Raw genomic sequence first — 19,720 nt, 5'->3', positions numbered from 1 at the left:
AAAAATTGCTAAAAATAAACTATAAAATTTTATTATAAATTTATAGTATATCTTATTTAGAAGATTCAGAAAAAATAGAAAATTTCTTATAAATAAATATTTAAAGGGGTACCCTCAAAATGACAGGGATTATTTATATTATTCTAAACTCACTGTATACTATATCTCTATATCTGTTAATTTTTTTGAATTTTTTTTTGAATTTCTATATAGATTTGAATTCAAAACTTTCAAAAAGATATACAGTTTTCTTTTAATAGTTGTTGTTAAAAAGTTATTAAAGATTTTATAAAAATTTCAAATTTGTATGTGATTCCCATACAAATTAAAAAATCGATATTTTGAAGCTTTAGATCTCAATATAGAAAAATCCTAAAAATCTAAAAAATTTAGAATAAGTTTAAAACGATCTGAATTATATATATATAAATTTTCAATGAATTCTATTCATAAACAAGAAAGTTAGAAATTCCATTTTTGGTGTAAAAAGTGATCGAAAAGTGGCCCAAAACAGGGGTGGCCCGAAAGTAGGGTAACCGACTTACCTTCTCCTTCTTAATAAGTTTAGGCTCCAGGCTCCATGGATCTCATGGCATATACTATCACTGTTTGACGTGGATCAAGTGTGTATTGTTTTATGTACGCTAGTACTGTAAAGAAACTGTATAGGGGCCAGAAGGATTACAATAGCGTAGTCGCTATCGTCGCACCTAGCTCGCGCTTCTATCATATTTGATTTTGGAGAGATTACAAAGTGATGCTAGTGTATACAAGATTGATGAACAAGTTCTCATAACCTTTGCTGTTATTAAAGGCTATGCAAAGCTAGCACTAAGTATAAGGTGTTCGAGGCCTAGCTAGTAGCTCTCATATGGTCACATGATCTTCATTTCGATGCATGTGTTGTAGTCTTCAGGTCAAATAAAGCACAGGACAACGCACGCCAGTCGATGAGTAATGATTGATTCATTGAAAGCTATCTGAGTCCATGAGATGTGCCCATTTTTTGGATAGAGAATGGAGGCAGACGTCCAACCCGGAGAAGCAGCAGCGTCCAAATTCAAGCCTAAGACACAGAGAAAAAGTCGAGAAACATTATATATTTGGTTGAATGAACGTGAGCAAGCGAGTTGCTGTACTAAGATTAAAACGAGCAAAATAATACCAAGATCTGTTGAAATCTCAACAGCAATACCTCCATAGCCTTCCCCAGAAGACTCAGACAAGGTTAATCTATTGACGGTCTGAGAACTTATGATTCGCCCTCATCGACTTCCGCACCTGGAGTAGTCTTCTCGTCTTCATAATGGGGAGTATCGGACGGAGGGGAAGATTTCGTGCCGCGGTTGTGAACGGATATTGTGTTGTATTCATTAACCCCGAATTCAAACATGCCTGAATTACCATACTGGTCGTACATTGTGGCCGTAGGATAAAACCACCAACCAAGTTCCCAAATGCCAAGTGGACCGGACGTCTTCAAGCGAGTAAGACATAGAGAATTTGCATGCTGTCTGATAACAATATTTTTTGACCAAGCCTTTGGGTGCACCCTTCCATCGGCGTAGTGCGTCAATCCTGTTGTGAAAGAGAGAGTTGTTAATGTCTATCAAATAATTTGGGCAAAAAGAAAGGAAGGTCGTATTAGATTATAGCGGGAGGTGTAAGTTAAGAAGAAGAAAAAAAGAGACTTACCAGCGTTTACAGTTGCCCTTGCCCCCATAGGCCACATGTAGTGTAAGTCTGGACCTGCACGATGATATGCAACGCTGTTGCGCATTCCCACTACGGCAAAACTGTCATTTCTATAGCCACTGCGGTCGGCTCTGATGAACGGGTGAACCCTGCTTCTGAGGAAATAGTTGTCCTGATCCCAGCCGCTACCATTGGCGGTATCTTCTCTCCACCATTCGGAATTGGATAAAGAATACCGGATTTCCTGGTAGCCCCGAAAAGCAATGTAAGAGTCGTTTTCTGGACTGCGGGTTGTGATCACTTTGCCGTTCGGTTGGGCAATGCGTGCTCCAACGCTCTTGACTTCAGCTTTTGTTGTGCTGACCCAATATCGTTTACTTTGGTCCGCCATCAATGGCTGTGTAGGAGGATCTTCAACGTTGGCGACAAATCCGGTACCTGGAGGCATTGTGTGTGAAAATTCATTCTCAACAGAGGTAAACCTCCAAGGGCCGGTGAGCTTCTCGTCAGTGTTGTAATAGTCAACTAGGTCAATTTTCGCTAGCTCTGCCGCTGTCAACATGTATGGATTGTAGTTGACTGGATTTATTGCCTTGATCAAGACGTTCGCAGCTACCTGCATCTGGCCATTCGCAAATAGAGAAGTACCGGCCTCACTTGTGCGTATACTCAAAGATGTCACCTCCCATTGTACAGACATGATTCACAGTACCACTGGTGTGTATGATCGACTTAAGAAAAATAGTATGCTGTGTGGCGACAAATCCGATTGCTTAGAATTGGTAAGTTCAAGTGAAATATGCAATGTAAAATGATCAAAAGATTCAAATCTCTTCCTAGGCAGATGAAGTATTATATGCACATAATACCACACACCATCAAACACTACCACACTCAACTTTCTCCCCGCGCCTTTCCTTCATTGTTATCGATTTGGATCCTGACATGTGCATTGGGTGGGTACACATGAACTGTACGCACTTCTCCCCGCTGGAGATTGCCATTGGAGATGTAAAAGAAGCACGGTTACAAACGTCTTTGGCTTTTATCTCATGCCTCTGTACGAGTATGGGGCATCTGAATCCTCGTTACTAATTAGAGCTGTATCATAACATTAGATTATACGAATTGGTCATGTACAATACTCAATACGCTTCGCTTGGTACTGTTCGCATTGTACTTGGCGAGCTGAGTGTTGAAAGAAGGCTAGCTGACTACTTGCCCAGACACGAACACTGCATACAGTGAGGTGGGGGTTCGGCATACCCCTCTTATCATGTTTGACGAGATTTGGTAAATTGCTTGAAACGTCTGTTATGAATTGTCATATTAATCAAGAAGAAGCCTTCTGCATATTCACGAGCAACAATATGGTACAAGATATTTAATCAATGCAGCTTTCACCTAGACCGCCTCGTTTGTTCTCTTAACTGCCTTAAAATACCCCACTTATGATAAGTCTTGAGGTCGTACAGCTTTCATGTCTGATTGTTGCTATGATTGAACAGGTGATTCTTTAGCCTGTATGGAAAGGGATGGGGGTTGTGGAGACTTTAACCAACGCTCGTTTCAGTATTAAGGCTGAATCGACTGCATTGAGTTTCCAAAGTCTAACAAAATTATGGGGTGTTTTCTATAGACGCAATGCATTGTTCGAGGTTATGCTGGACCCCGCAGGCATACATGGTATTTCTCTGTTTAAACCCCCACTCGATACTGTGGCAGCAGACACCTGAGAAAAGTAGATTGAAAAATATCATCTAGAGTCATTCTGGGCTATTGAGATTGGTCAAATTTATGGATACAACAGCTATGGAGATAGTTTTGTACTTCACTTTTTTTGCAGCTTGCTTGATCATCTTCGGCGAGGAGAAATAGAAGGTAACAAATTTCCTTCAAAACAAACTTGCCATCTTGCGTCTATATTCCGAATTTAGTAACGCAACTATTGCAATTGTTTTCCAAGCTATACTTCATAAAAATGTCATCTAGTTCTACTGTCTATTCTCAAGGGTTCAATTTTAGCGACATTTTGCAGAAAGGCGTCGATCCACGCACCGGTCAATACACGTGTATGGTTGATCTGTATGAAGCACCAATTCAAGCCAGAAACTGTCCTCCTTTCAAGCTCTCCTTGTCCTTCCATCCATTGAACACACAAGACGTTGGATTGGGTCAAGGATGGAGATTCAACCTCCCTTCTTATGAACACCGTCAGTCGAACCGGGTCGTCAGCCTCTCGACAGGCGAGTCGTACCGAGTTACCGAAACATCTAGCACACTCTTTACCACCGATCAAAAGCTTAAGAGCTCAACTTTCAAGAAGTTAGATGCCAACACATACCAGATCACTTATAAGTCGGGTCAAATCGAGAATTTGTCAAGTTTCAACAATAGATACAATAAGTCTGTTCTTGTTGACTTATATGCATCTACTGGACGCTCGCTATCATTTATTTGGTCTGCACTTGGGGAGACTGCTCGCCTCGACAAGATTCAGCAAGGTTCAGAAATTCTTCTTGAGGTTAAGTATGGGGCATCTCAAGTGGAGATAACCAAGGCCCCAAATACCCCCGAAGCAGCTACCTTCACTCTCATTCAAAGAAACAGTCAGCTGGTCGAGATTCGTTTGCCTTGGGATGGAGCATCCTGGAAGTTTGGCTATCAGAAGTTCGGTCAAATGGTTCATCTGAACAATGTAACCAGCCCGTCCGGTCTCGTGGAAGAGATCAGCTATAAAGAACAAGGACATCGATTGCCAACAGGGGCCCCTTACCAGGCAATTCCTTACGCCACATCTCATACTGCACGTCCTGGCAATTCACAACCTCCGATCACAACCTCCTACACCTATTCTGACTATAACTTTCTTGCATATGGTAGTAGTCAAAAATGGAAAGACGGAGAAGATAATTTGTTCCTTACCCGTGACGAATACCAATACACCTCAACTGTTCAAATTCAAGGCGGAATAAGAACGAAGAATACTTACAATAAGTTCCATCTTCTTGTCACTTCTGAACAACAGAAAGGCATCAAACAGGTCACCCAGAAGATCACATATCATGCGGTCCCATTCGCACCATTCGAAAATCAACCTGCACAATATCAATTACCTAAAACTGTTGAAACTACCTACAGGGATACAGCTAGTCAGGCAACCCGCACAGAAACGAGTCATCATGTCTTTGACGAATGGGGAAATCCTACACAAGACATCAAACCAACTGGCATCAGAATCGATCGAAATTACTATCCAGCAGCTGGTGAAGGCATATATTGCCCGCGTGATCCACACGACTTCCAAAGATATTTGAAACGCGAGACGGTAACACCAGCCAATGCTTCAGGGCCAATTCGCAGTGAGAATTATACATATGCCCAAATGCCCACAGCGAACGGCGCAAGGACGAGCTATCTTGTCGTCCTCCAACAGAAGCAAAATATGGAGGGAAATAAGCTTCTTACTAAGTTCGATTACACTTATGTGAACAATACTGCAGCAAGAGACCATACCCGCCTTCAGAGACAGGTGACACGCCTTTTTGACCAATATCCCACAACACAGAATTGGACTTACACATATCCCAGTAGCAGTCTGTTCGTACAGACGGTGGCTACTACAGCTTTTGATGCTTCTACGGTAGTGGAGGAAACGAGCTATTCACTGTGGTCTGGGCTTACAGCGACTCATAAGAACCAAACTGGTATTTCTACCCATTACTATTATGACAGTCTCGGTCGCGCTTCCAAAACGGTTCACTCTCAAGGTACCCCCTATGAATCCGTTGAAAGTCAGGAGTACATTTTCCTAGGAGTCAACAATGGATCGCGTAGAACAGTGATTGATGCAAAGGGTGTACAAACTCGCTACATTACAGATGGCTTGGAAAGGCTTTGGCGGGTTGAGAAACAGGATGGCCAAGTATTTCGGCTGATCCAGGAAAATAGCTACAACGCTCAGGATCAACTCATCACAACATCTGACATTGATTGGCTGAGAACAGAAAAGATCGAGTCACCATCTGAGCAAAAGAGCATCAAGTTAATGGAATACGATGATTGGGGCAAGGCTTATAGAGTGTCAGATAATTCTGGCTTGCGTACATTAACCAATACGGACCCAATTTCCAACACAAAAGTTGAAGGCGTTGAGGGCGAGGGAATGACTAAGACCAAGTTGAATCTCTTTGGCGCGCCCACACAAACAGCGCTCTACCACAAAAACAACACCCTCTACAGCAAGATGGACTACACCTATGATGGCTTAAACCGTCTTCTCAGGCAGCAAGATAATCTTGGTCGTGTAACTGAATACAAACCCGATTCCTTTGACCGCGTAGTTGAAACTACCTGGCCTGGTACTCGCGTGGTAAAGACACAGTATGCGAGTCAAACCACAGCCTTATTGCCAGTTTCAGTGAAGCTTAACGACCGATCAGTAGGCGAACAATCCTTTGATGGATTAGGCCGTGTTACGAGGAAAGTTATCGGCACACGAACTACCAGTCAAAGCTATCAGGGTATTTCACCCGAGCCTTCACAAATAACCAACGCAAAGGGAGAACAACACAACCTAACTTATCAGTCAGCTTTGCATAATGCGCTTACCCAAATATCCAGTAGTAGCCATACAGATGCTTATAAGTATGACGTTCAAACTGCTGCTCCATTGCAATTTAAAGGTGCTTATTCTACCCACGATCTACAATACTTGACTTCTGGACTACTTTCTCGGGAAACTATATCTATCAATGAAGGCCAGACACTCTCTGCTCTGTACACTTACTCAATGGCAGGAAAGTTGCAAAAATATACCGATGCGAACGGGAAATTGCAAGTGACTCAGTATGACGCGTTCGGAAGACCTCAACAGGTAGCACAAGGCAGATTGAAAGTATTATTTGTCTACGACAGCGCGAGCCGTGTGATGGAAAGCCGTGTTCAGGACGAAGAGAAGAATACAAAGATAACTACCAAACTGACATACGATGACTTCGGTAGGGAAATCAAACGATCTGTATACAGCGGCGAATCAATATTGATATATCATCTCAGCCAGACATACAATGGAATTGGTCTTGTAGCTTCGCGCCTCCAGGAGAAAAGTGGTACTGTGATGCGAAATGAGAGTTTCGAATATGATGTCCATAACCGTCTTGTCAACTATCAATGCCAAGGAAGCGAGCCTCCCGCAGATCAACGAGGAAATTTTCTTAGATCGCAACAATTCGTCTTCGATAACTACGATAATATTGTACAGACTTCCACAGTATTTCAAGGCGGCAGTTCAAATACTTCCACCAGCTCTTTTAGCACACAAGATCCTACTCAACTCATTCGAGTCACCAACTCACATCCAGATTATCCGTCAATTGTCCTCGAGTATGATTATAATGGATGCTTGACGCGCGATGAACAAGGCCGAAGACTCCAGTATGATAACATGAGCCGCTTGACTGATGTGCGAGATGTCAATAACAATGTTCTTGCGCAATACTTGTATGATGCGGCGGGAAACCTAGCGTGTCAGAGAGTGCCCAACCAGCCAGATACAAAGTTCTTCTATAGGGGATCGCTTATAGCCGTGCAAAAAGGAGATCGTTCGGTTAGCTATCTATCGAATGGATCGGAATATTGGGGAGAAATAGTTTCTCAACAAGGCGGAAGCACCGAAACCCATCTCTGGGCTTCTAATTGTCAACAGTCTGTTCTCACCACATTGGATTCTCAAAATCCTAACCAGATTCAGAATCAGCAGTATACGCCGTATGGATGTTCTGGCTCTGAAGCTGGGTCTTCCTTTCCCTCTATTAGCTTTAATGGACAATGGCGAGATCCCATTACAGGGTGGTACCACTTGGGCAATGGGTACCGAGTCTACAATCCTCAGCTTCAGAGATTTCATACACCTGATCCCTGGGCTCCATTTGCATCTGGAGAAATCAATCCTTATGCATACTGCTTAGGAGATCCCATCAATCGAGTAGATCCAAATGGCCATTTCAGTCTCTTTGGCATGAATTTTACGTGGAAAGATCTCATCATGGTGGTGATTGGAATTACCGTTAGTGTAGGGGTTGGAATTCTGACTGGTGGTGCAAGCTTGGCTATACAGGTTGGTGTTGGTCTCGCAGCAGGTGTGTTATCGGATGTGGCATCTGGTATGGTTGGAAGTTTGGCAATCGGAGAAAAAATAACTTGGAGAAGTGTTGGTTTAGATGCTCTTGGTGGGTTATTAGGTGGAATGGGCGGTGAAGTTGGTGGGAGATTTCTAAAACAGGGATTCAAAGCTACCAAAGCCTTGCCAACAGCTCTCAAAAAGACAGTAGGCCGGGCAGGCTCATACGCTGTCACAAAAGAAGCGGCGGGCGCGGTTGCAAGTAAAAGTATAACAGTATTGAAGAGCGGATTGAGAGCTTCTGCTCGAGGGCTAATTCCTGGGCAGGCGACATCACGATCGTTGGTTCCTCTCATTGCCCCTGATCCACAAGATGGAACCGAGCAATCTCAAGGGGGGTCTTCCAAATTGATATCCAATAGTGGCAACGATGACTTGTCGACTGCCCCGCTAGGACGTTCAGGGCCTGCTCAAGTTGGTAGCCAGTCTTTCTATCTTGACAGGAGATCTTCCATGATGAGAGATATTATACGGCCTCTCATGAGGGATGGTGATGATATCGCCATGTCGACATCATTCATGAGCAACTATGGAAATGTGTCTAGCGCTGGACAATCTGCTGTTGCATCCCTACTCGGGCGTGAAATTAGGTTTACTTATGGCCCACTAACTAATTTGCAATCGGAGGAAGATTCTTAGGGTTAATTCTCTCCTCTCTCTTTGGTATGGTAGATAATTGAAATCTCATCTTTTTAACTCAGGAATCAAAAAGCTTTTACCATTGGATTTGAATTAAAGTCCGAACTAATGGATCCGGATTCGTTGCGCGAGCATGCTAACCCCGCAAAGTCTAACGAATTACAATCATCTCTGAAAAGTCTATCCTCACTGTCTAGTATTTTACTAATTGCTTCTTTCCCCAACATTGGTGATTTCAATCTCCCGATGGAAAGGCGGGGAAGAAATTATTACGTACTAGTTCATTTTGAAATCTTCTACGTACGGAAATTACCCAATTTGAAATCACACCATCGATCAATAGCCTCATTTAAACTCGTAACAGCATCAGGTTATTCATTGTAAGAAGCGTGACCAGTATGAAATAGATGTTTAATGTCCAGTGCGCTCTAAAGTCAAGCCATATTTACGAATAGTGTACCCGCAATGCCCCGTAGATAGGCTCGAGATAGGCCTTTCATGCGGGTCGGTAATTCGCGGTCTAGAATTTAATGTCCCTGAAGTAAATAAGGTTTCGGGGGATGCATGGATCCTCGGAGAACTAAGAGCTGGGCGGAGGTTAGTTTGAAATTCAAAATTCTGTAATCTGGGACGCTGAAGCCTGAATGATATCTTTGACAGTGACAGTTACAGTGGATGGGTAAAAAATGCGGAGAGAATAGCGCGCATCACTAGACCCCGCGAGCTCGGAGACTCCATTATTTCCAACCATTTGAGGATTATATTGGTTCAACTTTGCGAGGATTATAATTCTGACTGCTGATGAGTAGGGATGATCGATGGATATCAGCGGCTTATTGCACAATATTTATGCTGAGAGTTATATAAGTGAAAGTGCCTACGTGATTTTAGCCCTGTCACTTCTCCATGAATCCACATTGTTATCTCAAGAGCGATTGATATTATCTCTAAGTTGCAAATATCTCTGTACAATTAGATATGGAAAATATCTTTACAATAGATCAACATAAATTCGAAACTCGATATGAATACCAAGAAAGATAACTTAGATAAGCACTTGTTTTGCTAACCCCTTCATCCTCGCTTTGCCCGAGACGAGCCTCAATCTCGTCAATTCTCATGCTCCCAAATTCCCAGATTTAAAACCTTCGTTCACTGCCTCGGTCCGATAGAAGTTAAAAAGGGTTTATGTATAGGCAAAAAATTCTTCTAGAAGAATTATTAGAGGCAAACTAGTGAAGCCACCACCGTGACTGGTGTCGCTCTCGATTGTGTGGTGGTCAAGGATCTAGACCTTGTGAAAAGGAACCCCTCAGACTACTCTCTCTTATCTACCCCCCCTAGTGTGATCCTTACTTTGTATGCGGAGCTGGAAGCCAAGCTGAATAGTGCTAACTTGAACCAATCATACTGCAAAACATCGAGCTACTATTATAAAAGAAGCTTAGTACATCAAATGCCACGATCTGAATCGGGGCTGACCCCCGAGCACATTATGCCTATCTCTCACTAGTTAGTACCGAAATCATCGTGACAAACCAGCCTAGGTCATCCTATTTGAATTTCTCCCGCACATTTGACGACGCAAATTTGCAATGAGATTGGCGTAAGTACAACTCCATACTCCAATCTTATCTGTTATCTATATGTTATCGTCCCAGAAACATGCCAATACCATTCTATTGGATACTGGTCCACGCAGAGCTGGGATTTAATCTTGATACCCATTGATAAACGTGATGCATAGGGTTTAGTTCTCTCTGGCTAAAGTTTGGGAGTCGGGGTTCCCGTGGGTCAGGTATCACCATAAGATTTGTATGCAAAGTGGTAAGCTTTACCATCCATTTCAACACAACCGTTAGCTTCCCTCTTCCAGTCAGTTGCGGGAAAATAGTCGTATCACTTACAAGGGAGGCAAATATCCCTAGCCTTGGTTCGATTTGGATTACCCGTATCATTTACGAAGGAAGAGGCGCCGATAGGTGATGCATGTGTGCAGACATGCATACGCCAAAGCCAAGATCGCCATTAGTGGCATATACCAGAGCGGTAGGTGCGACGATAGATACTCAGGGCAGAAAGCTTCGTGTATAAGTACTCGATGTTACGCGATGTAACTCCAGATTTTCTGTATCATTATTTAAACGTCTTGTCTTTTACTCACTCGGTGCTTGCGATCACAACTTCGTATTTCGATATCATACTCGTTGAGAGTGAATCGAATTCGACTCCCCCTTCTTTTCCTCTCTTACCAGGAGCAATCCAAATTTCGAAAAGGTAGTAAGAATTCCTCTAAGAAATAAATATGGCTTTCGACGATAAAGAGAAATACACGACTGATGTGTCGCCACCATCACCTGCTGATGGCGACATCGAGGTTGGCCAGTCTGGACAATTGAAGAGACAATTGAAGGGCAGACATATGCAAATGATCGCAATCGGTGGTTCTATCGGAGCTGGTTTGTTCGTTGGTTCAGGTTCTGCTCTTCACTCCGGTGGTCCAGCCTCGTTGGTTATCGATTTCATCATCATCGGTATTATGTTGTTGCTTACTGTTAATGCTTTGGGAGAACTTGCTGGTAAGACCACACCGTTCCTATTTCAGCTCTTTTCCAAAATGGCTCAAGCTAACATCACCTTGCACAGCTATCTATCCTGTTGAAGGATCCTTCTATAATTACTCCGTTAGATTTATTGACCCAGGTTGGGGATTCGCAATGGGATGGAACTATGCTATCAATTGGCTCATCATTCTCCCCTTCGAATTAACAGCTGCCGGTATCACAATTGGATTTTGGACCGACCCAGATAATTCAGGCAATCCATCAGTGAATGTTGGAGTTTGGATTACTATTTTCCTTGTCATGGTTACTGTCATCAACCTCTTCGGTGTCAAAGGATATGGAGAAGTGGAATTTGTTCTCGGTTTGATCAAAGTGATTGCTATTATTGGCTTCATCATTCTTGGTATAATCATCGACTGTGGTGGTGTGCCAACCGATAACCGTGGCTACATTGGCGCCAAATACTGGGAAACCCCTGGTGCTTTCCGCAATGGCTTCAAGGGATTTTGTTCCGTTTTTGTGACCGCCTCCTTCGCATTTGGCGGAACCGAACTCGTAGGATTAGCTGCAGCAGAAGCCGATAACCCACGAAAATCGATCCCCAAAGCTACTAAGCAAGTCTTTTGGCGTATCTCCCTCTTCTACGTCATTTCACTCTTTCTCCTCGGTCTTATCGTCCCATCCGACAACGAGATTCTCTCAAAAGCCTCTGGCGGTCACACAGCCTATTCTCCCTTTGTCCTTGCTTTCCGTTTGGCAGGAATCAAAGTACTCCCCTCCATCTTCAATGCTGTCATCACACTCTCCGTTATCTCGGTCGCCAACTCCTGCACTTTCGCCTCTACCCGTACCATGCAAGCTCTCTGTGCCAAAGGTATGGGTCCATCCTGGGGTGCAAAGGTCGATAAACAAGGTCGTCCAATCATTGCCATTGCCATTGCTCTCGCTTTCGGTTTCCTCGCCTATGTAAATCTTGCTCCTCAAGGTTCTACCATCTTCACATGGCTCCTTTCTATCTCTGGTCTTTCCAACTTCTTCACCTGGGGCTCTATCTGCTATGCTCACATTCGTTTCCGTAAGGTGTGGACCATGAATGGTCGCACAAAGGATGATCTCCCATTCGCAGCTATGTTTGGAACAATTGGATCATGGATTGGTCTTGGCCTTGTTATCCTATGTCTTGTCGCCCAATTCTATGTCGCACTTTTCCCCATTGGTGGAAAACCAGATGTAGAAGCTTTCTTTGAAGCTTACCTCGCTGCTCCAATTGTTATCCTCTTCTTCGTTGGATACAAAGTGTTTTACCGACAATGGTCTTTTGGCGTAAATCTCGATCAGATCAACGTTGATGAGGGCAGACGTGAGATGGATTTGGTAGCGTTCAGAGAGGAATTAGATGAAGAGAGAAGAGTCAAGGCAGCTTGGCCTTGGTGGAAAAGACAGTGGGATTTCTGGATGTAGATCTCTTACTATGGGATGGAGTTTGTTGGTTTGATTAAGATATCCAGATTTCAGGTTACCTATTTGGGGGTACAGAACATTGTTCGGTTTATGAATTTATTTTGAGGTTTGGCAAGTCGAAAAAGCACTAGTCAAAAATGAATGGAATGGATCTCGGTAAATGTTGAACTCTATGATATATACCCAAAAATATGGAAACGTTATGATTACATATATCCGTTCACTGTTGTGTCTTTCGTTCGAGATACGCAAGTCATTATGCATTTGTTCTTCGCCGCAACATCGTAAAACATCAGAATCATTTGTCTGTCAATTTATTTGGAAGTACATGGATACTTACTACTGATCTCATGCATCCCAACTCAAGTCATTACAGAACTGTCAAAATTCTTATTGGACTGAAACCACCTTCGTGATAATACCTATCTCAGCAAGTAATGAACTCAACAAAACCAAGACATCAAACACTTAACAATATCTATCAAGAAATCTCCAATCAATACTTCAGGCAATACAAGACGAACAGTTGATTAAATCCAACTGCTCAAATGACAACCGTCTAATCAATACTTTGCTCATTCCTTTAAACTTCATCAACGTTTACAATCAAAGCCGTTTTTGCCGAACTCGATCACTAATCAGGAGAAACACTCGCTTCGGCAACCATTTTATGATCACTAATCCATCACTAGGCACGAAAGATTTACGGAGCTAAGCATCAAACTACACCTGGAGATATATCACTTCTTAATTAAATGGCAAGTCAAAACATGAACCCCCCCGTCTGAGGCGCATACGGTGAGAGATCTAACTGCGAAGTTAGCTAGCTTGAAGGAAGTTGTCAGTGGGCTTTTCTATGATGCTAGGCAGAATAGTATGAAGTTCCGAATCTGATTAGAAAACAATAAAGGCATGTCGAAAGATTACAAGGTGTGATTATTGATCATGTAGACGTGATTCTTGATCATGTAGATTCGTATATTCAAGTTAACTGCCATGTGTACTACGATATTCATCAACCCATCACCTGTTTTACTTCAAAAAATCAAGCCCGAGTAACACACCTTCAAATATCGCAAAGCCTCTTCTGGCGCATATTCCTTATCACATTACACCATATCCAAACCTGCGTGATATCGATACACACATCGCCGCAAGACGCGCCATCATACCCAGACGAAAATATGACAGACCCCGAGAAAACATCCCGAGAATCGAGTTCCTCGGAAAATCTCGAAGTGACGCCAAAGTCACCACCTCTTGATGCCAACACAGGAAGAGATCTAGAAAGTCAGGATCAAAGAGTAGTAGTACCGCCATTACAGTGGAATGATCCGGACGATCCAGATAATCCTCTCAATTGGCCTGTGTGGAAGAAGAATATGCATATTTTTACTCCAGCTTTGATTTCTTTCTCCGCGTATGTATTGTTTTGCTTCTTTTCTCCGTCTATGTCTTTTGGTATCTTGGATATCCTAGAATACACTCTTGCAACACGCAATTGTTTTTTTGAACATTGAATTTGTTTCGAATAATTTCAGTTGGGGAAACATCCAAAAAGTAATTTGAAATGTCCATAGAAGAAGAGACTTTCCTTTAGACCACAGTTAAAATTATTAAATCCCCCAACCCCACCACCCTTCAACTGACCCACCTCCAGAACCCTCGGCTCCTCACTCATATCCCCCGCCATCCCCTTCATCTCCCTCACCTTCCACACCAGCTCGACCGTCTCCATTCTCCCCCTCTCCACCTACGTCCTAGCTCTCGCTCTGGGCCCCCTCCTCGCAGCCCCCCTCTCCGAATCTCTCGGTCGCAAACCCGTCTATCTACTCTCCGTCCCCCTGGGCTGCATCTTCACCCTCGGCTGCGGTTTCTCCCAAAATATCGCAAGCCTTTCTATCCTGCGTTTTTTTCGCCGGTCTGTCATTTAGTCCGCGTTGGCAATTGGAGCAGGCAGTATTGCGGACTGCTATACTGCGGAAAAGAGAGCGCGTCCTAGTGCGTGGTATGTTATGAGTCCGTTTTTGGGACCGGCTTTGGGGTGAGTGTTTGGTTTTAATTTTGACCTGATCTATAGAGTAAGAGAATTTCATTAACAGTCTTCATATAGACCCGTCATAGGTTCCTTTGTAACCGTCCGTAAATCCTGGCGATGGACTCAATGGACATTAATCTTCTTCTCCATCTTTTCTTTCCTCCCTCTCCTCCTTACCTCCGAAACCCTGCACTCACGCATCCTCACGCGCCGTGCCAAATCTCTCAACCAACCTCTCCCAGCCTCTCCATTTCCCTCTAACGCAGCGAAGATGAAGTTTCTCCTAACAGTTACCCTTTTCCGTCCCATTCACATGCTCTGTACCGAGCCCATCGTCGCCTTCCTGAGTCTCTACGTCGCGTTTAACTTCTCCATCCTTTTCAGTTTCATCGCCGCTTTTCCGTATGTGTTCAGAACGGTATATGGATTTGATACCGAACATAGTGGATTGGTTTTCTTAGCGATCGGTGTTGGATGTTTTCTGGCTGTGATTACAGTTCTTCTCTGTGATTCGTACTTATATCAGCCTTTCGTCAAAAAATCCCACGAAGAAGGGAGATCGGGTATCGTAGCCCCGGAATACCGTTTATATCCTGCGATGCTGGGAAGTTTTGGGCTACCGGTTGGGTTATTTTGGTTTGCATGGAGTGCGAAGGACAATGTTCATTGGATTGTCCCTGTACTTGGAGCCGTGCCTTTTTCGTGGGGAAACTTGTCAGTTTTTATTGGTGAGTTTTGATCATTCTTTCCTGCCAATATCTGGACACTAACATGCGAGGATGAAGCATCAGCAAACTATCTAATCGATACCTATCAAGCATTAAATGGAGCATCAGCACTAGCAGCATTCCCATTATTCATATTGCAGATGTATAAAAACCTGGGAATTGGATGGGCAACGAGTTTGTTAGGGTTTATTGTTGTAGGGTTGCTGCCTGTCCCATGGGTACTATGGATTTGGGGAAAGAAGATCAGAAGTGGCAGTGCATATCATACTATTAAAGCATAATCCGAAATGTACCTACATCCCATGTGATCGAAAAAGGGCATTGTATTATGTACCTGGCTAGCGAAGCGCTAGCGATTCTTTGTATAGAACCAGCTTCTCACAATTTTAATGATCAAGAACGATTACAACCATATTAGACTGGAGTACTTTACACTTATCAACTTGGTTGATAACAACAGTGCCCAATCGAGCGGAATATTGATAATTACGTAGTTCAAGACCCCCCCCCCCCCCCAAAAGCGAAAAGACCTTAGGTCTACCCATTCTAGTAGTTGACGAGTAGTAGATTCATTGCATCAAGATATGAAATGCGAAGTGAATTTGGCACTAAAAGAGTTAAGATTCGTTGTTCGTATACTTGAAAGCTGAGTGTTGAATACGCTTCAACTTGAGAAGAAAAGAAAAAGATTTCGATACGATAGTCAAAGAAGATGAACAGAAACCAAGTATTATCTGGGACCCAGAAGAAAAAAATCGTGTTGACAAGGTGCAAAAATCTCAGAAAATCATCATATATAAATCAGGAACAAACGACTTAAATACTGCAAGCTATTGTGATTGCCCCAATCTTCATCACCTCCACAAGCTGTCAACTCTCATCCACCTACAACAAAAACACACAGCTCCCCATTGCAAAATCTAAACAAGAAAAATAAACATTTTTCATTTCGTATTCCTAGTAAAAAACTCCACCCAGCCCATCCCAACCATACTTTCGCCCTTGCTTGCCTAGGTACATCCCAAATAAGATAATATCCTCAAGATATAGTTCCTCAAAAAAACCCATTCGTCCATCCATGCACCTGTGCATCCATCCATACATTAGAGAAAAAGAGCAATATCGCCATTCACCAAGTATAGTGACATGAACTGATGAGTGTGTGATAAAAGAGAGGGAAATTTGAAGCCAGGACAAGTCAATGCTAACCAAACAAAGCAGCCACCCCAAAGTTTGATCTGATACCAGATAAAGACAACACAGAAAGCCACCCTATAACATGTAATTTAAAGATTACCCTTTTGTTTCTTGTCTCAAGAATTTTCATATCCAGCCTAGAATTCCCAAAGTTGAATTCCTCAACCATCGATGACCATACTATCACCTGTCAAGCCCATGAGACTTTCCATTCCATCTTTGGCACTTTCTATTTCCTTCTTTCCGCCATCTGAATAATAGCCACTTGCATTTCCATTGCCAGTCAACACACCGCCACCTTCTCTCTCCGTACCGCATAACCTGTATTCATTAGATCCATCTCCCTTAGGTTCAATAATGGCTTCATCAAGTGCCCATCTCGCCAAAAACTTATCAACGCCTAATCTGTTCGCCTCCCCTTTTTCCATATGCCTACCAACATGTTCAGTCCAGTCATCCCAACTACCTGCGCCCTCAAACACGTTTGAGCAATCTGCTTTAGGGCAGGCGGATCTTTGAGGTGGCTGTCTTCTAGTTACCAAACACGAGGCTTGCATTTCCTTAACATGAGTTTCCCACTCCACTTGAAGTTTGGAGTCTCCTTTGGCAAGAGCTTTCTTAATTGCAAAAGGTGCATGCATACGTCGGAGATGTTGAGTAAATAGATCTTTGCGATTGAATTCGTTACCTTTGCCTTCGGCAGTGCTTTGAGGACAAGAAGAGCAGCGATAAAATGTCAAGCAAAGATGCTGAGAAGCAATATGTCGTTTCCACTCATTCTTAGAGCCAAAAGTGCTTGCGCATCCGGCAAAAGAGAAAGCACACGGAAACGGTCTTGTATGTGCAGCAGCGATATGTTTTCTCAAGGAAGACGAATCTTTAAATGGTGCATGACTGCACATTGAACATCGGGTATCTTGTTTAGGGCCTTGCTTTTGTGACGATCTCCGGGGCTTGGGTCTAGAGGCAGGTGAATTGAACTCTGAGTTGTACATTTGATCTTCGGCTCCAGATTCACCTTGGTCTTGAGACGACGCTGATTCTTCCCGGCCACTTCTGGGACCTGGGGAATCTTCGGAAGTTATGTGAGAGTGATTTCGATCATTTGGAGTCAGATTATCGTGACTAAGGTGTCGTACATGACTCAAAGCCTTGAGTTGTTCGGCTGCTTCATGCATCTCTACTGAGGTTTCAACGTCTTCTGTATGCTCGGGAAGATTTGCTGTACTAGTATCAGGATACAATACTTGGGGGATTGATTGAGGAGTAGAATTGATTGGGTCTTGTCTTATAGGTTCTTGTCGAGAGGGGGTTTGATGAACTATTTCTGGTTGTCTAGTTGGCTCTTGTTGAACTGGTTCATGTCTAGTCATTAGTGGTGTGGATGCAGCGGCCTCACGAGCTTCAAGTAGTATTTTACCATCTTCCAGTTCCTTGGTAGTTGCGGCTTTGCTCATAGGGGAAATTGCTCCAATCAAATGTTGATAATCTGTTGTCATGTTGTGAGAATTGATGTAACCCAAGAACAAACAAATTCCTTCGGCGGCCAAAACGTTCCATACCGCGATTGGCATAGAAACGAGGAGAATGGTAGGTGGTCCATGGAACATCCCTTCGACTGCAATTTTTGATGCTGCCAAAGGAGTATTGTGAAGCCACTGTTTGAAAGATGCCATATCTTGACTTGGCTCTCCAACAAAAGTGGTACAAACTAATGCTCTGACTTCTTCAAAAGTTAGGTCAGAATTTGAGTTGGCCTTGATTGGTTCCTCAATGCTTGATCCTGAGGCATTGTTCTCTGGTGAATCCGTTGGCGATGCTATCGAAGTGCTTGATCTTGGGGCCTGGCTCAGAGGAGATAGTGAAATGCTTTGCAATGATCCAGGGGTCAAGGAGAAAGATACGGGCATTCGCTCGTTGGCCGAAGCTGCCTTTCCTGCTCCATTTGTAAGTCCAGTGTGTGCCAGAAATCCATTGTGCTTTTGTGAAATGATCTCCTCATGGAGTCTTTGCGTACTGAAAGGACGGCCAGTACCAAGTTTATTAAGAGCTTCCGACAAGTGATAAGTAAATGAACGTGTTCCTGGTTCACGTGTAGCCTGTTCTGGACTATATGCAGCAATACCTTGCTTGATACCTTGGCTTCCCGCAACAGATGAATCTGTAGTTGCGCAAGAATCAAGTAACAGTAGAACATCAGGCTGCGCATCTTCGAGTAAATATTTAATACCTTCCCACTTAAATTTTGGAGCATCTTCGTGTGAATTGCTATTACATATCAGCGATAAGTCACAAGGCTCGATAAGCTTCCAATCTTACCAGGCCCAATATAATTGATGATCCGATCCCACAAACCCATAACCTGCATAATATACAATTAAAAGATTATTAGGCGCAGTTGATTCAATATGATGTGCAAGTTGCTTCACAAGTTTAATGTTAGGATTTGGGCCACTAGGGATATTCCAGGACTCGGTATGAAAATTAAAGCGTTCTTGGAAAACCTTCTGCAAGAGCAAAAGATCTTGCTCAACACTTAAATCTTCTTCCCATCGCAACAAAAGTACTGTAACACCCTTATATGGAGATCGATTTGCTTGCGCATAGATAAGCATTGCTGCATCTTGTAAATGACGGGCGAAAGACTCGAAATCGCTTCGCTCATTCGAAGGTGCGGGCTCTTGTAGGTTCGGCATAGCCTTATAATCGTACCTAGCTTGAGGAGACTGAACTGCACATTAGCAGGATATACCAGATTCAATGCGATGAATTGTTCACCTGTTCTTGAGTAGATTGCTCTGGAACTTTGGGTGCGAGACGTCGTTTCTTGCTGGAAGGCTCCATCTCCTGGTCGCACAATGCGATACTAAATGGTGTCAAAGATTTAGGAAAGGACGATAGACAAGAATTCAAGCTCTTTTCGATTATCTCAAGGACAAGATGATTGATTGAGAGATGTTGAGTGAAGTTTGATGGAGGAAGTTATTGTGTAAGGCTTCGTAGCCTGACGAGGCTCTTTTCGAGGCTGAAGTCTTTAATTTAGCCGAGCACTAAGGAACCTTAGTTCGAGAAGTGGCAAGGTAATGTTAATGCACGTGATATGCAATGAATATCTTTGTCTTACAAATAACGTGGTTTATCATCATGTGGGCTATATCATTATATGGGCCACTTTCACCTCAATTATTATCTCTTTACTTTAATATGCGATTTATTA

At 43.1% G+C, this 19,720-nt stretch overlaps 5 protein-coding genes across 5 annotated transcripts; 3 read left to right on the top strand and 2 right to left on the bottom strand.

Moving 5' to 3' along the window:
- Positions 1 to 792: 792 nt before the first annotated feature.
- Positions 793 to 2,584, bottom strand: EAF02_005223 (uncharacterized protein). Its single transcript, XM_038901271.1, has 2 exons — positions 1,696 to 2,584; positions 793 to 1,578 (listed from the first exon to the last, which is right to left on the bottom strand). Exons 1-2 carry the CDS (start codon positions 2,393 to 2,395, stop codon positions 1,253 to 1,255), a joined length of 1,026 nt encoding a protein of 341 aa, XP_038758611.1. The 5' UTR covers positions 2,396 to 2,584; the 3' UTR covers positions 793 to 1,252.
- A 1,092-nt stretch (positions 2,585 to 3,676) lies between these two features.
- Positions 3,677 to 8,515, top strand: EAF02_005222 (uncharacterized protein; the record flags this gene model as incomplete). Its single annotated transcript, XM_038901270.1, has 1 exon — positions 3,677 to 8,515. The coding sequence occupies one exon, from the start codon at positions 3,677 to 3,679 to the stop codon at positions 8,513 to 8,515; it is 4,839 nt and encodes a 1,612-aa protein (XP_038758610.1).
- Positions 8,516 to 10,820: 2,305 nt separating this feature from the next.
- On the top strand, positions 10,821 to 12,540 carry EAF02_005221 (uncharacterized protein; the record flags this gene model as incomplete). Its single annotated transcript, XM_038901269.1, has 2 exons — positions 10,821 to 11,094; positions 11,162 to 12,540. 2 exons carry the CDS (start codon positions 10,821 to 10,823, stop codon positions 12,538 to 12,540), a joined length of 1,653 nt encoding a protein of 550 aa, XP_038758609.1.
- A 1,184-nt stretch (positions 12,541 to 13,724) lies between these two features.
- Positions 13,725 to 15,317, top strand: EAF02_005220 (uncharacterized protein; the record flags this gene model as incomplete). Its single annotated transcript, XM_038901268.1, has 4 exons — positions 13,725 to 13,960; positions 14,201 to 14,378; positions 14,475 to 14,584; positions 14,654 to 15,317. 4 exons carry the CDS (start codon positions 13,725 to 13,727, stop codon positions 15,315 to 15,317), a joined length of 1,188 nt encoding a protein of 395 aa, XP_038758608.1.
- Positions 15,318 to 16,664: 1,347 nt separating this feature from the next.
- Positions 16,665 to 19,347, bottom strand: EAF02_005219 (uncharacterized protein; the record flags this gene model as incomplete). Its single annotated transcript, XM_038901267.1, has 3 exons — positions 16,665 to 18,771; positions 18,823 to 19,229; positions 19,282 to 19,347. The coding sequence occupies 3 exons, from the start codon at positions 19,345 to 19,347 to the stop codon at positions 16,665 to 16,667; spliced, it is 2,580 nt and encodes an 859-aa protein (XP_038758607.1).
- Positions 19,348 to 19,720: the final 373 nt, after the last annotated feature.

Source organism: Botrytis sinoallii (genome assembly GCF_014898435.1).
Source record: "Botrytis sinoallii strain Bc 23 chromosome Unknown BSIN_008, whole genome shotgun sequence".
Lineage (NCBI taxonomy): Eukaryota > Fungi > Ascomycota > Leotiomycetes > Helotiales > Sclerotiniaceae > Botrytis > Botrytis sinoallii.
This window is presented reverse-complemented; position numbering and strand designations above follow the sequence as displayed.

What these genes read in the sequence shown, in the direction of transcription:
- EAF02_005223 (XM_038901271.1), bottom strand. Translation starts at nt 2,395, where the DNA reads ATGTCTGTACAATGGGAGGTGACATCTTTGAGTATACGCACAAGTGAG. An exon ending in AAGGGCAACTGTAAACGCTG is followed by an intron (nt 1,579 to 1,695) that starts GTAAGTCTCTTT and finishes CTTTCACAACAG; the next exon opens with GATTGACGCACTACGCCGAT.